Here is a 20,424-nt window from a genome sequence, read left to right on the forward strand (position 1 = left end):
CCAAATTGTTGGGATTACAAGCATGAGCCACCGTGCCTGGGTGGGGGTCTTATTTTTTTCTCTGGAAAAAAAAATGTCCCCTTCCCCTTGCCTTTCTTAACAGGGTCTTGCTCTGTCACCCAGGCTGGAGTGCAGCTGCAGCTGCACGATCTTGGCTCACTGTAACCTCCACCTCACACCTCAGCCTCCCCAGTAGCTGGCATTACAGGTGCGCACCACCACGTCTGACTAATTTTTGTATTTTCAGTAGAGACGGGGTTTCTCCATGTTGGACAGGCTGATCACAAACTTCTGACCTCAAGTAATCCACCCACCTTGGCTTCCCAAAGTGCTGGGATTACACATGTGAGCCACTGTGCCTGGTGATGTTTTTCTTTAATAGCAAAATGTATCAGGAAAAGTTTGGAAAATGCAGAATACAAAACACGGAAAATACAGCTGAGAATCTTTATGAGAATTGCAGTCATCAAACCGTGAATCTCCGTTGCCCTATCTCTCCACGTCTCTTGCATGCGTGTAGGTAGGTAAATGGTGTCTAGGCTTGTGGGTGTGCATGCATAGATGGTCCTTCTGGGGTACTCTTAAGGGGATTTGGCTCCTCAGGTGCTCCTAGCTCCTAACCTCACCCTTCTGCATGTGTCCTGTTTCTGAGAATGGCCCTGAAGATGAGAGAGTCTTATTTTTGCATGAGCAGCAGTTTCAGGACCACAGAAACCAGGACTCCCTACAATGAAAGAGTTTGTTTCTTCCAGGGCTAGAGCATTGTGGAGGTGATTTTTCAAGTCTTAACACCATGCTATTATGACATCACTGAAACTGAGACAGGGTGAAGACATTTAAATGGAAATATTTATTTTCTTAAAAGTATAGCTTATTTTTCCCTCTCCAAGTTTGAGAAGGAATACTGGGAGGAAACGGGACAAAATGACACAGGCATTTGGACATTCGCTGCAAATCCTAGGGCATCGCTGCAAAGCATCCTGGGTCCAGTTCCAGTTTAGGAAACCTCACAGCCTTTTTTCCAGTCGGACAGGTCTCTGCCCTCACAGTGTTTCTTCCAGCCTTGCCTGAGGACAAGAGGGAAGCAGGAGCAGCAAAAAGAAGCATGACAATCCAAATCGTGTTAGTTTCAAAGTCTACAGAAATTAACCAAAATCACCAGCGGAACCCTGAGTTGGGTTTCATTTGCTTCTGAGATTCAAGGGTGCTATCATTTTGCCTTGTTCAGACTTTTCTCTCCTGGTTTTCTCCTAGCCATTGTTAGCTTCAACAACAAGCAATCGACTTTTTTAAGGATGGGTCATTTCATTACATACCCACATCTCTGAAAATTTGGGTTCTCTGAATGGGTGGCCGGCTGGCAATGTTCACTAGGACACAGCAGCAGGGAATGCAAGGTCCAAGACTCAATCCTGGGGACGCTTTCTGCTGAGTTACCATGACACAGACCTGCTCACTTTCCTCTTGCTGCTGCTCATTCTCTTTCCCCGCAAAATGTTGCTGTAACCCTCAAAATCTTATCCAAATCTAGAGCAAATTCAAGCTTTTTTTTTTTCCCTCTGTTGAATTGACTCAACTGACCCTTTCCAAATCACTTTAGAAAATACCTTTCTCCATTGTTTGGAATATGTTCATATGAAAAGCAATTGCAAATTATCTTAACCCAATCCCATCTCTCCTCTCCCCTTGTATGTACTACCATGTTCACTGCACATCTGCGCACCAATGGAGAATTTATACAAGGTCTCATTCCATTGGTTGGACCATTCTGCGGAGGTGAGTTTGTCAATTCCACTATAACTGTGATAAATGCACACACTAGGTTTTGCCCATGACAGCCCAAGTCTCCCAAGGAAACACTCTTACCAATAGTTCATTCCCTGTGTCTCTTTAACAATTTTCTTGGCACAGATAATCGCATCTGTGAGGTCATCAGTGATCAAGGCTGTAAGAGAGAAGACATCAAGGTTAGGCGAGACTTTGTTGTTGGAGAGGGACCTCAACTCAACTTTACTTCACTTTTCTCAGTCTTTTTAGATCAAGAGGGTTGGAAGAACTGTGATTTTGCCTGCAAAGCCACAATCTCATTTTTGTTAAACTTCTTCAAAAATAACTTTTTTTGTTGTTTTAAGACCATTTTCATCTTGTGCTACCTGAAGTTTCAGAGGAAGAGCCCAATCCTGAAGGGATTTTAGAAATGTGTTTAGAGAAGATGCCATGCAAGAATGTTTTTTATGTCCGAAAGAAATACGTGCAAGTCAAATGTGGTGGCTCAGACCTGCAATCCCAGCACTTTGGGAGGCCAAGGTAGGAGGATCACTTGAGGCCAGGAGTTTGAGTCCAGCCTGGGTAACATAGCAAGATCCCATCTCTACAAAAAGTAAAAAATTAGCCAGGTGTGATGGTACACACCTCTAGTCCCAACTACTTGGGAGTCTGAAGTGTGAGGCTCACTTGAGCCCAGGAGGTTGAAGCTGCAGTGAGTCGTGTTCACACCACTGCACTCCAGCCTGGGCAACAGAGTGAGACTCTGTCTTAAGAAAAAAAAAAAAACGGCACATAAGACAGGATAGCACAGTATTTTCTCTATTTGGGTTAGTTTGACATATAAGTTCTCTTTAGAGGTAAATATTAAGCTTTTGTATATTGTCATTTCAATTTGTGCCTTAAAATTCTTTTATCCAGGGATTTTTTGGTTTTTGTTTTTTGTTTTTTTTGAGACTGAGTCTTATTCTGTCACCCAGGCTGGAGTGTAGTGGCACAGTCTCGGCTCACTGCAGCCTCCGCCTCCTGGCTTCAAGCAATTCTCCTGCCACAGACTCCCCAGTAGCTGGAATTACAGGTGTGTGCCACCACGCTGGGCTAATTTTTGTATGTTTACTGGAGATGGGGTTTCACCATGTTGGCCAGGCTAGTCTCGAACTCTGACATCAAGTGATCCACCCACCTCGGCCTCCCAAAGTGCTGGGATTACAGGCGTGAGCCACCGCACCTGGCCTAGGGTGTTTTTCATGTGCAGAAAGTTTTAAGTCAAACACATCTATCTCTATCTTTATTGCTTTTCTTTTTTTTTGAAACAGGATCTCACTCTGTCACCCAGGCTGGAGTGCAGTGGCACGATTATAGCTCACTGCAGTCTCAGCCTCCTGCGTTTAAGTGATCCTCCCACCTCAGCCTCTCAAGTAGCTGGGACTACAGGCATGCGCCACCATGCCCAGCCATTTTTATTGTTTGTATTTTTTATAGAGAGCAAGTTTCACTATGTTGGCCAGGCTGGTCTTGAACTCTGGGGCTCAAGTGATCCTCTTGCCTTGGCTCCCAAAGTGCTGGGATTATAGCCAGCACTGTGCCCGGCCGTTTATTACATTTTCTATTGCTTCAGACATAACACATCTTTTGATTGAAATGTATTATTTGATATCTGCATTCTTTCCTGCTTGCCTGAAAAGTGGCCTCAGAATCCTTCTCAACACAAACATGACAGAAAAAGGCAAATAAATTTTGAAAGTCCATCACTTCTGTTGCAATTTGGGTCTCCAGCAACAGATACTGAGATGGGCTTGGGGTGCTAGATATTCCTCAGGGATCCACACCTATGCAAGGAATGGGATTGGCGGGGAGGGGGGGGGAAGCAGGATGGGCAGACGGAGATGTCCATTTGTGATGCAGACCCAGCAGTTCCTCGGGCAACCCAGCCATGAGTTCCCGAGTGAGCACTGCCCATTGGAGTGGCCAAAGACGGGCCCACATGCCAGGTCCGCATGCCTCTACCTCACACGTCACTGGGTGTGGGCCACCCCGAAAGGGAACAACCTGCACCTGAGGCCGATCCTGAAGCAGGTAGCAGGTACTGTCTGCTCATCACACAACTGCAGCAGGGACGGCATGTCTTCCCTCTGGAAGGCCCATCTCCATGACCACCACAACCACCAACCAAGGACAAAAATACTCAAACCACTTGATCTCATTTCTGCTTGTCAGTTACACAAAGGTTTTTTTTTGTTTGTTTTGTTTTGTTTTAGAATTGGGTAATGCTTCATATTGACAAGGGCACAGAGAGGCAAGTTCTCTGGGTACTTGCCGGTGGGAGTATAATGGATTCAACGTCTCAGGAAACCAACATAGCAACATGTGTTTAGAGCCTTAAAGAAGTTTTTATCCTTTTACCTAATAATTTCTCTCTCTAGATCTATCCTAAAGAAACAGTCATAGTGCTAGATAAATATTTCTTTACAAAGGGTTTACTATAGCTTTATTTACAAGAGTTAAAATGAAAAAATCTAATTGCCTCATAATCAGTGATATTCAAATTAATCATAATACCTTCATTTAATAGAATAAAAAGCCGTTTAAATTATGTTTTCCCAGGATGTTTTATAACATGGGGGAAATGCTCCCAATGCAATGTTAAGTTCCCAATATTGTAAATATATCCATTGAGAGCTGTATTGGTTAATGTCAATATGGCAGGCATTACTTACGTGTGACAATTTACATTTAAATTATATTTGTTGACAGATGAATGGATAAAAATATGTTTATATAGAGAGTAGAATATTATTCAGTCATGGAAAAGAAGGAAATGCTGACATTTGAAGCAGTATGAATGAACTGAAGGACATCGTGCTCAGTGAAGGAAGGGAGACCCAGAAAGACAAATACCACATGATTTCACTCATACGCAAAATCTATGCAAGTTGAACTCATAAAAGCAGAGGGTAGAGCAGTGGCTGGTGAGGAAAATGGGGAGATGCTGATGGAACGGTACAAACTTTCAGTTATAAGGTAAGGATGGTTTGGGGATCTAATGTACAATATGGTGACCATAGTTAATTATACGGTACTGCTTACTTGAAATTTGCTGAGAGTAGCTAGGCACGGTGGCTCATGTCTGTAACCCCAGCACTTTGGGAGGCCGAGGAGGGTGGTTCACTTGAGGTCAGGAGTTTGAGACCAACCTGGCCAGCATGGTGAAGCTCGTCTCTACTAAAAATACAAAAATTAGCCAGGCATGGTGGCACACACCTGTATTCTCAGCTACTCAGGAGGCAGAGGCAGGAGAATTACTTGAATCTGGGAGGCAAAAGTTGAAATTGAACCACCGTACCCCAGGTTGGGTGACAAAGCCAGAGTGTTTCTCTCTCTCTGTCTCTCTCTCTCTCTCTCACACACACACACATACACACACACACGCGTGGTAACTATGTGAGGTGATGGATTTGTTAAACTTGATTGTAATAATTATTTCACAATATATACAAAAATCAAATTATCATGTTATTTACTTTATATACATACTATTTTGATTTGTCAATTATACCTCACTAAAGCTGGGAAAATTTAAAAAACTATGAATTTTAATTAATTAACATCAAACATAATTAAAACTTTAGTTCCTTATTTGTTCTAGCTACATTTCAGATACTTTATAGCCACCCATGGCTAGTGGTTCTCATGTTTGACAGCACAGATGGAAGACATTTTCGTCATCATGGAAAGTTCTATTAGACAGCACTGGTTTAGAAAAAAAAGATAGTCATTAGTTCACTAATACTTTAAAAAGGATTGGCTCTTAACTGTGAGATCACCTATACTCTTAAGTCTTAGCTGCGTATTTTCTAAAATTTGTTTTTGATACCAGAAAAAAATTTTTTTAAAAAGTTAGCATAAAATGTTGCATTTCAATAGAGCATTGTAATACCAGATTATTTTGTTAACTCTGTTGAAAGTGGAATTTTCCCTCGAGCATTCTATTTCCCCGAGTTGCTAATTTTGCTAATTTTGTGGCTTTCTCAGTTCGGCTTAACTAGAATATAAAGGTAGTGATAGATTTCTTTTAAGCAAATTTATTCTGAATGTGACTTAATTTTTATTTAAAACAAAATTCTATTAACCAGGAGAAAAACTAACAAAATATATCATCTGTAAGAGATAGCAATTGAAACAACATATGCAAATTCGCTAGCATTTGGTTTACAGTTCTACAGGGAAAACGAAAGCTATATTAGCTTATCAAAGTCTCTTGCCTATTTTCTCAAAATATAAATACTTCGGATAATAGTAGCTATTACTACTAGTTTACACTTTATAGAAATCTTACTGTATGTCAGGCACATGTTAAATCTCTTCACGCAAAATCTCCATCAGTCCTCTGAACAACCATTTCTTTGGGTACCATTTGATCCCCATAAACCGAGGTCACACACCCAGTTAATGAGCCTGTATTCTGATAGAGGGCTTAAATTCTGTTTTCCTCTGATCTCTTCTTCTAACAGAGGCCACTTAAGCAAAGATTCTTGCTCATAAAACACTACATGTTAATAAAGTTGATAATTAAAATATACTTGATTAATTTTTCATGTAATTATCTATGAGGTTACCCAAATTTAAGCATTTGGTACCTGATACACGTTCAGATTACTTAGAGACACTTTATTTCGGGTGCGTAAGCGCTTGATAAATGCTGAGACCCTGTGGTTTGTATTTGGAAGTGGTCTAGCATATTTTCTGGGAGATGTGGGTTTGGGGCTGTCTCTAGAGGTTGGACGGACACAGATTATATAATAGATAGTGAGGAGGAAGCAGATCACATTGTATTATTCTGGGATTGGAGGTCATCCCAGGCACGTACAGAAGGAGCACATTTTGTGCTGGGGGCAGGGCAGTTTGTGGCAATGCCCCGTAAGGATTTCTGGGAAGGTCGGGCCATGCAGGACCAGGAAGCAGACACCGAGTACAATTGTTTGTACCCTTCTGTTTTGTTAGAGCGTTTTGTTGCACAACTGGGATGTTTTGAAAGTTGGACTTGACTGAATTTGCTTAGGAAAATACGTTAGGGAAAGTAGGGGCTGGGAAATCAAGAGCTCCCTCCCGCCCCCCCAGCCCTGAGCACTGAGATGTCGTTACAAGAAATAGCCACAGAAGGGCAGCAGAGGGGCAGAAATGAGTTAAGATGGCCCTTTTAAACCGAGGACTCGTGCCAGTAATTGTTTCTGCTCAATTTACTTCAAATAGACAATTCTGTCCAGTCAAACATGAATAAAGAAAGGGTTATGTTGAACAGCAAAGAATCGTTTATTCTTCCACATTCAACAGAAAACAGCAACAATCTACACAAAAAGAGCTTCAGTCCTATTTTCAGTTTTGTTAGTTCTACTTCAAAGTATCTGTGTCTCTCCTCAGCATCCTCCTGCCTCCCAAGTGAAATCTAGCAGCCACCACGCCCTCGATGTTCATCTCTTTCCCCTGTGAGGTGACGAGGCCAATTCAGATACCAGGGTGATGAGAAATAAGATTAATATAAGTGCACTAGACTAGATAGAGAGTCAGTAATCTTTTTTTTTTTTTCCTCAAATGCTTTTATTTTAATGACATCTGTGCTGTTGGGGGGACATACTGTCATCACATCAGGGGTTTTGTATACTGTGTGCATGTATATGTGTAGGTATACGAATGTATGTGCTTTGTATATACGAATATAGCATCAATTTTCTGTCCAAATAGTTTGGGGAAAGTAGGCAGGAATTTTAGGAATACAATTTGGAATGAGAGTGAGGAGATTGTCTAGCTTCAGAAAATGGGCACGGACAGGGTGCAGTGGCTCACGCTTGTAATCCCAACACTTTGGGAGGTCAAGACGGGAGGATTGCTTGCGCCCAGAAGTTCGAGACCAGCTTGGGCAACATGGCGAGACCTTGCCTCTATTAAAAGAAAAGAAGGGCCGGGCGCGGTGGCTCAAGCCTGTAATCCCAGCACTTTGGGAGGCCGAGACGGGCGGATCACGAGGTCAGGAGATCCAGACCATCCTGGCTAACACGGTGAAACCCTGTCTCTACTAAAAAAAAAAAAAAAATACAAAAACTGGCCAGGCGAGGTGGCGGGCGCCTGTAGTCCCAGCTACTCGGGAGGCTGAGGCAGGAGAATGGCGTAAACCCGGGAGGCGGAGCTTGCAGTGAGGTGAGATCCAGCCACTGCACTCCAGTCCAGGCAACAGCGCAAGACTCCGCCTCAAAAAAAAAAAAAAAAAAAAAAAAAAAAGAAAGAAAGAAAAGAAGAAGAAGAAAATGAGCATGAAGTGTATCTATACTGTACATGCATATAACGTCACGTACCTTGTAAACATACCCTAATGCTCACTTTTTTTCAGGTTCCCATGATAAATGTCCCTACTTCTGTAATATGTGGGACAGAATGACATTGTTCTAATAAAAGCCTCTCTGGCCTGAGGCTAAGGGAGGCCTGCCATGGAGGGCGGTTAGTATATAAAACCAACATCTTGCTTTCTATTTTAAGGCTATCCCCAAAAATCCCATGCTCTTCACGATAAGAAAACAGATATGAGTGTCCTTTTACCTCTGACCGTGAACCGTCCAACACTTTAATTTCTTAGAATCTAAGATTGTCTTGCAGATAGATCCTTGCCCCAGACTTCCTTAATTGAAATGAAACTGAACAATATTAAATTAGTAATCTGCATTTAAAGTCAAACATGACCATGATGGAGTCACAGATTTCTCTTCCCACTGTAAACAACTAGAAAACTAGACAAAATAAATGAAAAATTGTTTTCAGACATTGGACAACTGGCAATGCAGGATCATGGTCTTTGAGAGAGAGAAAAACACAGTGAACCCTGTGATTGCCATGACTTTCTGCCCAGAGGAGCTCTGCAGACCAGGGAGGTAGAACCAGGCAGGGGATGGCCATCTAAAAGGAGGAGACAGACATCAGACGCCAAGGCAGCTCAGATTTTGTGAAGAATACCTGGGAGGCAGGAGCTACCCAGAAGAAGAGCAGCAGAAATCTGCAAAGGGATTCCACCCAGTCGTTGACTGAAGGCCAAACTGGGTATGCCTAGGTAAAATTCCACAGGGCTAGGCAGAGAACTACCCCTGGGAGCGGGACAATTACAGACCTCACTCGGGACTAGAAGACATTTGATTTCTGACTAGCCAAGGGAATAGACCTTGCTGAATTCTCAGCACATTCAAAAGAGACACTGGATGCGTAGTCATGCCTTGGTAGTGGGACTAAACTAGCCCTGCCGTAAAGACTACTCCAGAACTTCACTAACAAAGTTTAAGAACAAGTCTTAAAAGGGTTAAGCCAATCAGAGTAAACTTAACTGGTTGGCAAAAGAAATTCAACACTCCTTAAAAGAAGGCAGTATAATCTAGACACTCAACAATGTTGCATATGAGGCAGGATAGGTAGGCAAGGAAGCAACCATGTCCTCGGGAACGGCAACTGTGGTGATTGTCCAGTCAATACAGTAAGCCTCAGCATTCACACTGTAGGCCAGGTCATTCAAACAAAGCTATCTCCAGAAGGGAATTTCCCCTGTAGGGAACATGTGCATTTTGACTTTACCTGTCCTCATACTAAAAAACACACTCCTGAGTGGAGATTTAAGATGCTAATGACACATGCAACATGTGAACAATCATGTACAGCTGCTACGCAAATGCACCAAGAGGGCCGTCCAGAACATGCTTACTAGCAACACCTCTTTCCACCCGTTTATAAATAATCATGGAAGACTCCCATAAAGGAAGCATCCCTCGCACCAGCCTTTGCTGTCTCATCCTTATGAGCAGCCTGCCCTGAAGTCTCTCTCATGATGTGCTGCCTATTCTGCACCTTTCTTTCTTTTTTATTTTTTTATTATACTTTAAGTTCTAGGGTACATGTGCACAACCTAACTTTCAAAATATTCTTTTTCTTTTTCAATAAATTAGTCTATGCTACATCTTGTGTGTCTCTTGTTGAAATTATTTTAAACTAAGAAGACAAGACTCAAGGACTCACAACAGCCATCAACACATACACTGTGTATGCATTCAATAAAAAATAAGTCCTTGTGCAGAGGCAGGGAAATGTGACACATACTAGGAGAAAGATCAGTCAAGGGCAAGACCCAGAAATGACAGTTGATTCCATAGCAGATAAGAAATTTAAATCACTTCTTATAAACATGCTTATGTACATCAAAGACTTCAAGAAAAACATGAATAAAATGAAATGAAAGACACAAAAGTTTGTCTAACACCAAATGAAAAACACAGTATCTGAAAAGAAACATCCAGTCAAGAAGCTTAATGGATTAGCATTAAAAAAAAAAAAAAAGTAACAGTGAACTTGAAGACATAACAATGGAAACTACTGAAAATAAAACACAGGGAGGGAAAAAGGCTAAAAACATGAAAAGCCATGGTGATCAATGGGACAGCATCAGCAATCTAACATATATGCCATTAGAATCCTTGAAAGAGAAGAGTATTAGAAGGAAGAATGACTGAAATGTTTTCAAATGTAATGAAAATTATAAACTTAGGGATACAAAATGTTAATAAATACCAAGTAAGATAAACACAAATATCACACATAATCAAATTGCTGAAAATGAGTGATAGAGAGAAAATCTTAAAAATTCCTAGAGAAAAAAGACATATTACATACAGGGGACAAAGATAAGAAAATCATTGGTTTCTCATCATACACAAGGAAGACAAGCCAGAAGGCAATGGAATATCTTTAACAATTTGAAGCTGAGCATGACGACTCACAGCTGTATTCCCAGCACTTTGGGAAGCTGAGGATGAGCCCAGGAGTCTGAGACCAGCCTGGGCAACATGGCAAGACTCCATGAAAATGGAAATTAACATCATATTGTTAATTTCCATTTTCATGCTGCTGATAAAGACATACCTGACACTGGCCAATTTACAAAAGAAAGAGGTTTAATGGACTTACAGTTCCACATGGCTGGGGAGGCCTCACAATTGTGGCTATAGGCAAGGAGGAGCAAGTCACGTCTTACGTAGATGGCAGCAGGCAAAAAGAGAGCTTGTGCAGGGAAACCCCTGTTTTTAAAACCATCAGATCTTGTGAGACTGATTCACTGTCAAGAGAACAGTGCAGGAAAGACCCGCCCCCATAATTCAATCACCTCCCACCAGGTTCCTCCCACAACACATGGGAATTATGGGAGTTGCAATTCAAGATGAGATTTGGGTAGGGACACAGTCAAACTGTATCACCCATCTCTACAAAAAATAAAATAAAAATCAGCCAGGCATAATGGCATGTTCCTGTGGTCCCAGCTACTCAGGAGGCTAAGGTGGGAGGATTGCTTGAGCCCAGAAAGTCAAGGCTGCAGTGAACTGTGATCATGCTACTGCACTCCAGCCTGGGCAACAGAGCAAGACCCTGTCTCAAAACAGCAACAACCTGAGAGGAGAACAACTGTCACCCCAGAATTTTATATGTAAAGTAAATGTTCCTCAAAATCAAAAGAAAATGGAGATATTTTCAGACAAACAAAAGCGAGAGAATGCTTGCTAATAGACCTCTAGTCTAAAAAAACCAAAACCAAAACCAAAAAGAAGTTAAAGAAAGTTATTTCAGCTGAAAGAAAGTGATATCAATTAACTACTTCCCCAAATAAATCCACCAAAGGAATGAAGAGTGTTGGAAATAGTAAATATATAATAAATATTATAGAATCTTTTTCATCATTTAAAAATTTATTTAAAAGACAGTTGTTTAAAGCAAAGATAGTATAAATGGATTGTGAAGTATATAAATATAGAAGAAAAATGCATGACAACACGGCACAAAGGATGGAATGAATACTGTTAAGGAACTCGTATGTTCTTTATGAAGTGATGTGTTATTTGAGGGTAGAATATAATAAGATAATGATGCCTATTGAAAACCCTAGAGTAACTACTAAAAACAAAACAGAGATTATAGCTAACAAACCAATGGAGGAAATGAAAGAGAATAATAAAAAATATTTTTTAAAAAATCAAAAGAAGGCCGAAAAAATGGAACCAAGAATAGATGGCATAAACAGAAAACAGAATAGCAAGATGGGATTTAAAACTAACCATATCAATAATCACATTAAATGTAAATGATCTAATCAAGGTTCCACAAAGTATGTCCCACAGGCCAACCTCCTGTTTCTGTAAATAAAGCCTTAATACAGCCAGTCCCAGTCATTTACATACTTTCTATGGCTGTGTTCACACTCTGTCTTGGTTGAGTAGTTGCAATCAAAACCATACGGCCTGAAAAGCCTAAAATATTTACCATTTGGCACTTTAGGCAAATATTTGCTGACCTATGGTTTAATCACTCCTACTGAAAAGCAGTAATTACCAGAATGGATATAAAGCAACACATAACTATATGCTATCTATAAGAAATTCACTTTAAATATAAAGACACAGATGGGTTAAAAGTAAAAGGATGGAAAGAAAGATATTATGCAAAGACTTCCCCAAAGAAAGTGAGAGTGGGCTATATTGCTATCAGATAAAGTAGATTTCTGGATGAGAAATAGTACCAGAGTTAAGGAGAAACATGGACTCCAGTGATAAAATGGTCAATTTGCCACGAAGACATAACAGTCCTCAATGAATATGTGCCTAATAACAAAGCTTCAAAAATGGACAAGACTGAAAGGAGAAATAGACAAAACTAAAATGATAATTGCAAATTTCAATATGTATCTCTCACTATATGATAGTTCTAGTAAGACCTATCTAATAAGTTCTAAGTAAGAAAATCAGAAAGGAAATAACAGTCATTTATAGAACATCTACCCACCAAATGTAAAATAAACATATTTTTTTCAAATGCACATTCACCATAAGACACATTTGCAGTGCTGTAAAAAAAAGGTTAAAGACATATTAGAGGTTTGAAACCATGTAGACCAGGGATCCTCAACCCCCAAACCATAGATGGATACCAGCCCATTGTCTGTTAGGAACTGAGTTGCACAGCAGGAGGTGAGCGGCAGGCAAGTGAGCTAAGCTTCATCTGTATTTACAGCCACTTACCACTGGTTGCATTACCACCTGAGCTTCACCTCCTGTTGGATCAGTGGTCACATTAGATTCTCATAGGAGCATGAACCCTATTGTGAACTGAGCATGTGAGGGATCTAGGTTGCAAGGTCCTTATGAGAACCTAATGCCTGATGATCTGCCACTGTCTTTCATCATCCCCAGATGGGACTGTCCAGTTGCAGGAAAATAAGCTTAGGGCTCCCAATGATTGTACATTATGGTGAGTTGCATAATTAATTCTTATATATTACAATGTAATGATAATAGAAATAAAGTGGACAATAAATGTAATGTGCTTGAATCATCCTGAAACCATCCTCCTCCCTCTGGTTCATGGAAAATTTGTCTTCTGCAAACTGGTCCCTGGTGCCAAAAAGGTTGGGGACCGCTGATATAGACCATATTCTCTGACCATAATGAGGATTGAGGTGTAACTAGAAATCTATAATAAAAGCTCGTCCTGGGATCATCCTTCACAATCAGGCTGGGCATTCCTCTTGCCTTTCTCCCTTATTGAGTCCCTTGTTTTCTGAACCATGTCTTCCTCTTTATTGTTTTAGTTTATCCTTTTGGTGCAGCATGTTTTCCTATAGTTTTGTGAGAGATGGTGCATGGGAGCTGAGCTGAATATGTCATCTTTGCCTTGACGGATCCGCTCTCTATCCTTCTCTATCCTGCTCTGTGCACTGAGAGGCTGACGCACACAGTTGCCGTCAATGGTCTCACATGTCTTCTGACTTCTGAAGGGGTTTAAATAAGAGTAGACATCAGCAGGGAAGGGACAGAGGAAGGACACTGAGGTTGGGATATACATATAATATCTTCCAGCTTTCTTTCTGTGAGGTCACTTAGCACAAGTCACATCCCTTGAAAGAAGGTCTCAGATCCTAGAAGGTTGTCCTCTCCCTGCAGACCCTTTGTACCTCGGTGCTGGTCATAGTTCTCTTTCCAATCCTCACTGGGGAAGGGAGTGATAATAGCCTGTGATTCTAATCCCTTACTTCACTGTTGCTGTGTTTTTTCTATGATTTAATCAGATTTTTGTAAGTAGAGTCTTTATTAATATTCTCCTCCAATTACTCAGTTTCTGTTTGTTCTGACTTCCAGCCAGGATTCTTTATGATACAGGAGGTAAAAAATTTAACAACTTGGTTCTCTGAAAATGTACTCATTATATGCTGAAAATATATTGATAATTTGGTAGCACAGAATTTTATATTGGAAATGGTTTTTCCTCAGAATTTTGAAGACTTTTTCCATTTTCTTCTAGCTTCCAGTGTTGTGGTTGAGAAGTCTGATGTCACTCTGATGCTTGATTATTTTGTATGGAACTTTTTTTCAAATGGAAGCCTGTTGCATATTCTGTTTTTCTATAGTATTCTGAAATTGCATGAGGATATTCCTGAGTGTGAGTGTACAATAATCAATTATACAGTAGTTTCTCTTTATCCAAGGGGGATACATTCCAAGACTCCCAGCAGATTTCTGAAATGATGAATGGTACCAAATTCTATATATACTATGTTTTTTAAGTCAGATAACTGAGACAGCTACTAAGTAACTAATGGGCATGTAATGTATACAGTGTGGATATGCTGGACAAAGAAATAATTTATATCCAGTATGAGAAAAGCAGAATGGTGCAAGATTTCATCACACTATTCAGAATGGTATGCAATTTAAAAATTATGAATTATTTTTGGAATTTTCCATTTAATTATTTTGAGTCACAGTTGACCATGAGTCAAAGAAACTATGGAAAGCAAAACTACAGACAAGGGGTGACTGCTCTACTGGTCATGTGATGAACCTTACAAATTGAAATCACATGCTCTTTAGTTCTGGAAATGTTTTTTAAAGGTTGTGTCCTATCTATTGTTTCTCTTCTCTCCTGGTAAAACACATTTTTATATCCACTTATTTTATCATTCTTATTCATCCTATTTCCCTCTAATCTCTTTTTTTCATTCTGCTTTTAGAGAGATTTCTTCAATGTTATCTTCTTACTACTTTATTGAGTTTTCCATTTCTGTCATCATATTGTTAATTTCCAAAGGCTCTTTATTTGGTTCTCTGAATGTTTCTTTTTTCTTTTCTTTTTTTTTTTCAAAAAAGGCATCTTGCTTTGTTTCATCCAAGCATCCTCTATTATCTATCTGAAGATATTAATGATAGTTTTCTGAATTTGAAGTTTAATTTCCTTGCATAAACTCTGCTTTCAAAAAGTTTTATGTGTTTGGTTTTTGCCTCATTTTTTTTCATATCACTGCCACTTCTCTGAAGTCTGGTGATCCTTGGCTCTCTGCAACTATTTAAGAGAGGGGCACTAAAAGCTGGCAGAGCCCTTTGCTCAGAGGTAGGGATTTTCAACTGTGGATCTCACTGTAGGGAGGTTTGACCAGTTTTGTTCACTGGAGAGTCCCACTCAGAATCATTAGTTATTTCCTTTCAATTTGGCCAGATCCCTAGAAGAAAATCTTCTCATCTAGAGAGTGTGGCCTGGCTGCCATCACTGTGGGGTCTGAGTGGAGAAGGTGGTTGAAACTATAGAAACTATAACTTAATCTCCCATGTCTGTGGTCTGGAGCTCTCACCCTCAAAGGTTGTTGAGGTCTCTCAGTTGAGAGGTTTTCTACTTTACTCATCTGGAGGAAAACATCCCAGTATTCTGGCAGGGTGAGTGAGGGGCAGTCAGTAGGTGCATGCCTCAGGAAGGGACTGGATGTTCTAACTACTCCTTAAGAGAACTTTAAATGTATCTTCCTGTTTGTAATCTGTCTTCATTCCAACTTCCAGAAGTAGCTAATGCTACTGATTTCAGAGCTGTTTGTTGTTGTTGTTGTTGGTTCTATGTTTGCTTCTCAGCTTTCTCACTGCTGGTTTAGGATTCAGATTTCTTTAATCACTAAGTTAGTCACCACTTGCCTCCTGCTTTCCAGCTTCTAAGTGTTTTAGTATTGTTTCCTCTTCCATTTATCTTGTATATGTGGATTTGTCTTTTTATCTTATTGATTCTCAAATCACTTTAGTATTAATTTAGTAGGACACCAAGAGGGAAGAGAGGGGTATTGGGTTTTTGTTGCTGCCCTAAAAATTACCACAAACTTAGTGGCTTAAACACTGCAAAATTTCCCTACAGTTCCGATGGCTGGAAGAGTGCCAGGGGATTCACAGGGCTGAAGTCACGGTGCTGACAAGTCTGTTTTCCTTTCTGGAGACTATGTGGGAAGATCCATTTTCTTGCTCACTTGAGTTTTGGCAGAGTTCAGTTCCTTGTGGGTGTCAGACTGAGATCCCTGTTGCTTGCAGATTGTCACCTGAGGGCCATTCCCAGCTTCTAGGGACCACTCATACCCCTTGACTCATGGCCCTTTACTCCATCTTCACAGCCAGCAATGATGGGTTGAGTCCCTCTCACACTTTGAATCTCTCCTCCTCCTTCTGTCATTGGAGCTCTCTCTGACCACAGCTGGGCAAGATTCTCTGCTTTTAAAGACTCATGAGATTAGATTGGCTCCACCCACATTGTCTGGGATAATCTCCCCTGCCTGAGCTCAGATCCTTCCTCACATCTGCAAAGTTCCTTTTGCCTTGTAAGGTAACAGAGTGAGAGATTTCAGAGATTAGAGAGTGGACATTTGGAAGTTGGAGGCTCAGCCCACCATGGGAGGTAAATGCACACATTTAATCCTCATATTTAACTGAAAGACTCCATTGGTGAGCTCTTAGGGAATGCTAATAAGATTGACTGGGACAAGGAAGGGTTCAAAAGTCATGCCTATGGGAAAGTGAATATACTGAATGCTTTAGCTCAGAAGAGAAGAAACCAGAGATGAGAGTTACTTACAAATCGTTTGCATACAGTTAATAAGTTTTTTTGTGTAACATAAAGCAAACTTGTTTTGAATAAACCCAGAAGGAAAAACTACGATTGATATAGAAGGCTAGAAGAAGATAGATTTTGGCCTAACAAAGGAATGTTCTAAATTAAGGGCTGACCAACAATTGGGAGATCTATCTCAGGAGGTAGTGATCATTCTTTATCAATGTTAGGGTAGGGACACTATACTAGGTAAGTTCACATATTATTCAGTCGTGCAAATATTCAAACCCATATACTGATTATCTTGTACAATAGTTCCCCCTTGTCTGCAGTTTCAGTTTCCAAGTTTTCATTTACACTCAGCAGTGCTTGGTTATTTTTATTAATATAACATATTTTGAGAGTGAGAGAGAAGGTGCTTACCTACTTTTATTACAGTGTATTGTTATAATTATCCCATTATTATTGATTGTCGATAACATCTTACTGTGCCTAATTTATAACTTACACTTTGTCATTGGTATCTATGTACAGGAAAAATCATAGTATGTACAGGGTTAGGTATTATCTGCAGTTTCAGGCATCCACTGAGGGTTTTGGGAGGTATCCCCCTTCAATAAGGGGGAGACTCCTGGATGTGGCAAAGAGAAGTTAAAGCAGTTTATTTTCTGCTCTGAAAGAATTTGCAATAGAATATTTTATGACTCTCTCACTTCACTCTTGTTCCTCATTCTCTCCTTTTATTCAATAAACATTCATTGAGCTCTTGCAATGGCCAGGCACCACTCTAGGCATTGAGGATACATCAGCAAATGAAACAGAACTCTCTGCCCTCAAGGAACTTATACTCCAGAGGGAGCACAGAGAAGATGCCTTTGACTGAGCTCTGCCCTCTGCCTATTCAGCATCTCTTGCATCAGTCTTCTCCATGTCACCAACCATGACCATCATTCAGTCTTTTTGTGGCACTTAGCTCAATAACTGCAGTGACACTTAAATGGTCTCTGCTTTAATCCATCCCACACCCTGCTTGCAGACGGATGTTGCTGAAGCAATGCTTAGTTAACTGACCTCTCTTGGTTTCCTGTTGCAGGCAGAAATCAGTGAAAGCCTCTTAGATTGGGTTTTTCACACTCAGGTGGTCGTTAGCCTCTCCACCTGCCTTTCCTGGGATTCCTCTTCATGTCACTTTGTTACAGAAAAAACAAGCCTCGCCCTACTCTCTGTTCATGCCCCACACCTTCCCACAGGCACCTCTTTGCTTTTGCTGTTCCCCTGACCTGGGATAACTTTTCTCTATCTCTACCCAAATCTTCCCTGTCTTCTGAGTCTCAGGTCAAGTATCACTGTGTTTACAGAATTTTCTATAATTTTCTTTTTTTCTTTTACTTTTTTTTTTTTTTTGAGAATGAGTCTTGCTCTGTCACGCAGGCTGGAGTGCAATGGCACAATCTCGGCTCACTGCAACCTCCACCTCCCGAGTTCAAGCAATTCTCCTGCTTCAGTGTCCCAAGTAGCTGGGATTACAGGCACCCACCCCCATGCCCGGCTAATTTCTGTATTATTTAGTAGAGACGGGGTTTCACCATGTTGGTCAGGCTGGTTTTGAACTCCTGATCTCAGGTGATCCACCTGCCTCGGCCTCCCAAAGTGCCGGGATTACAGGGATGAGCCACTGTGCCCAGTTCCATGGTTTTCTTAATACCATCGCTTTCCTCTGAAGCCCATGGCACTCAGTGTACTCCTCCTTACATGATTTAACTTCATGTAAGCACATATTCTCTTTTCTTGTCATGTCACATGAAAGTTCGGTAAAGCAGAATTCATGTCTGATGTATTTTGTTATCCGCAATGCTGTGCTCATATGTATTTCTGGAATGACTAAAGTAGAAGACGTGAAAGTAAATTCTAGTTTAATTTCTAATGTTTAAGACATGTGGCTAGCTAAATATAGTGTCCCACACCTATAACTCTAGCACTCTGAGAGGCCGAGGCAGGAGAATCTCCTTAGGCCAAGAGTTCAAGACCAGCCCAGGTGGGACCCCATAATGAGACTCTGTAGCCAGACTCTGTCTCTACAAAAAAAATTACAAAATAGCTGGGTGTGTGCCTGTAGTTCTAGCTACCTGGGGGAGGGAGGATTGCTTGGGGCCTGGAGGTCAAGACTGCAATGAGCTATGATCACATCACTGCATTCCAGCCTAGGCAACAGAGTGAGACACTGTCAAAAAAAAAGAAAAGAAAAGAAAAGAAAAGGAAAAAGAGAAGAAAGAAACGTGAAGTGTATTCATCTTATTCTGCACAAAGGAGTACAAACGGCATCCTCTGAGTGAATTGCTTATGGAAAGCAGCTGGCAGGCAGCTTCCTTTTTCTTACTGAAGACATCAAATATCTCTAATATGAAAGGGCAGTAAGGTCATCTGTCCATCCCCCTGCTATAGTGTAAGACTTCATAAAACTGTCCTACAAGGAATAAGTCATCTTTGGACAAATCAGCGGCAGGATCCTGAGTGTCACCTTGGAAACTGTTGCATAATTTACCAATCTGGAACATACCTATTTGCAAGCCTGAATTCCACATTTTAGTTAAAGCAAAACGTGGTTGATGATCCCACTGTTGGCTTTCTCGCCTGGTCCCCGGGATGGCATCGCTGAAAGTCAGAGCCTCACCTGAGCAGGCGACGTGGCAGTGGTTGTTCTCCCGCAGCTTTCCATGTCTGCACCACGTGAAGCTGTTGATCTGGAAGATGCCGTAGTCGATGCTGCCGTCATCCAGGACCCTCTGGGCTGTGGTGTTGTAGCCGCTCTCGTAATACGCCATGCAGATCCCTGGAGGGGCAAAGCCGGAAATGCCACCAAAGGAAGCGCATTGTTTGCTGTAAGCCTGGTCTGAGGGTGAGTTTCCTTATCCCTGTTACCTGACTGTTTCCTCCCAATACACCTTGGGGTGGGGCGGGGTGGGCATGCAACCAGGGGGCACATGAGGAGCACATCTGGGACTAGGATGGCGCACCTGAAGCTGCACACCCAGTCAGCAGCTGAGCCTAATCTAGACCAAAAGTCAGGTCTCCCCACTCCCCACAATGCCAGCAGAGGTGGCATTATTTTCCCCTTCCCTGGCTGGTGTCATAAGGGCAGGACTCCAGGAATAAGGAAATGAGGGGCAGGGGAGGAAGGAGAGGAGACCCAGAGAGCCACAGTTAGGCCAGCAGCCACCCCTGGGTGCGGTGAGGGCGGAGCATGGTTAGCTGGGAAGACACAGCAGGGAGTGTAGCCAGGACCTTCAGCATCTCAGGGGAGAGGCCAAGGACAGAGAGAGGAGGAAAGAAAGAATCTCACAGTTTCCAAGGCTGAAGCCCCAGTAGTTGTCCAGGCCAGCCCTCGAGAATATTTTTGCCAGTTTGCAGCGCGTGTAGATTTTGGACTCAGCGCCTGTGACCAGGCAGCCAATGAGGGTCAGAATACCCGCGGCCTTCATCCTCAAAGCCTGCTGGAGACAGAACCTGCCAAAGAGCGGAGACCAAGTCAGACGATCTTAATTCGGAAACTTTGAAACCCAGCGGCGGTGACTGTGCACAGCCCTGCCTAGGTGCTGCCTGTCACTTTGGTCATTCAGAGCCACCATCAGGCAAAACCGGCCACTCTACAGTCCAGGGAAGGAAAGCGACTGAAGGCTGTTTCCTTAGTGCTTTTCCATACAGTAACTTTCAAGTCAATGCTGTGTTCTCAGGGTTAAGCAA

The 20,424-nt window shown here is 41.5% G+C and overlaps 1 protein-coding gene across 1 annotated transcript; it reads right to left on the reverse strand.

Annotated features, from left to right (window-relative positions):
• Positions 1-827: 827 nt before the first annotated feature.
• Positions 828-20,181, reverse strand: LOC111528040 (lysozyme-like protein 1). Its single transcript, XM_026448214.1, has 4 exons — positions 20,024-20,181; positions 19,355-19,513; positions 1,867-1,945; positions 828-1,067 (listed from the first exon to the last, which is right to left on the reverse strand). The coding sequence occupies exons 1-4, from the start codon at positions 20,160-20,162 to the stop codon at positions 998-1,000; spliced, it is 447 nt and encodes a 148-aa protein (XP_026303999.1). The 5' UTR covers positions 20,163-20,181; the 3' UTR covers positions 828-997.
• Positions 20,182-20,424: the final 243 nt, after the last annotated feature.

This window comes from Piliocolobus tephrosceles, chromosome 9, assembly GCF_002776525.5.
Source record: "Piliocolobus tephrosceles isolate RC106 chromosome 9, ASM277652v3, whole genome shotgun sequence".
In the NCBI taxonomy this organism is placed as follows: domain Eukaryota; kingdom Metazoa; phylum Chordata; class Mammalia; order Primates; family Cercopithecidae; genus Piliocolobus; species Piliocolobus tephrosceles.

Bases quoted from the DNA above. Each gene is read 5' to 3' on its own strand.
- LOC111528040 (XM_026448214.1), bottom strand. From the start codon at position 20,162: ATGAAGGCCGCGGGTATTCTGACCCTCATTGGCTGCCTGGTCACAGGC. The intron at 1,946-19,354 runs GTGAGGCTCTGA...TCTCTCTTACAG, and splicing joins CTGCCACGTCGCCTGCTCAG to CCTTGATCACTGATGACCTC. The intron at 1,068-1,866 runs GTAAGAGTGTTT...TCTTGTCCTCAG, and splicing joins ACACAGGGAATGAACTATTG to GCAAGGCTGGAAGAAACACT.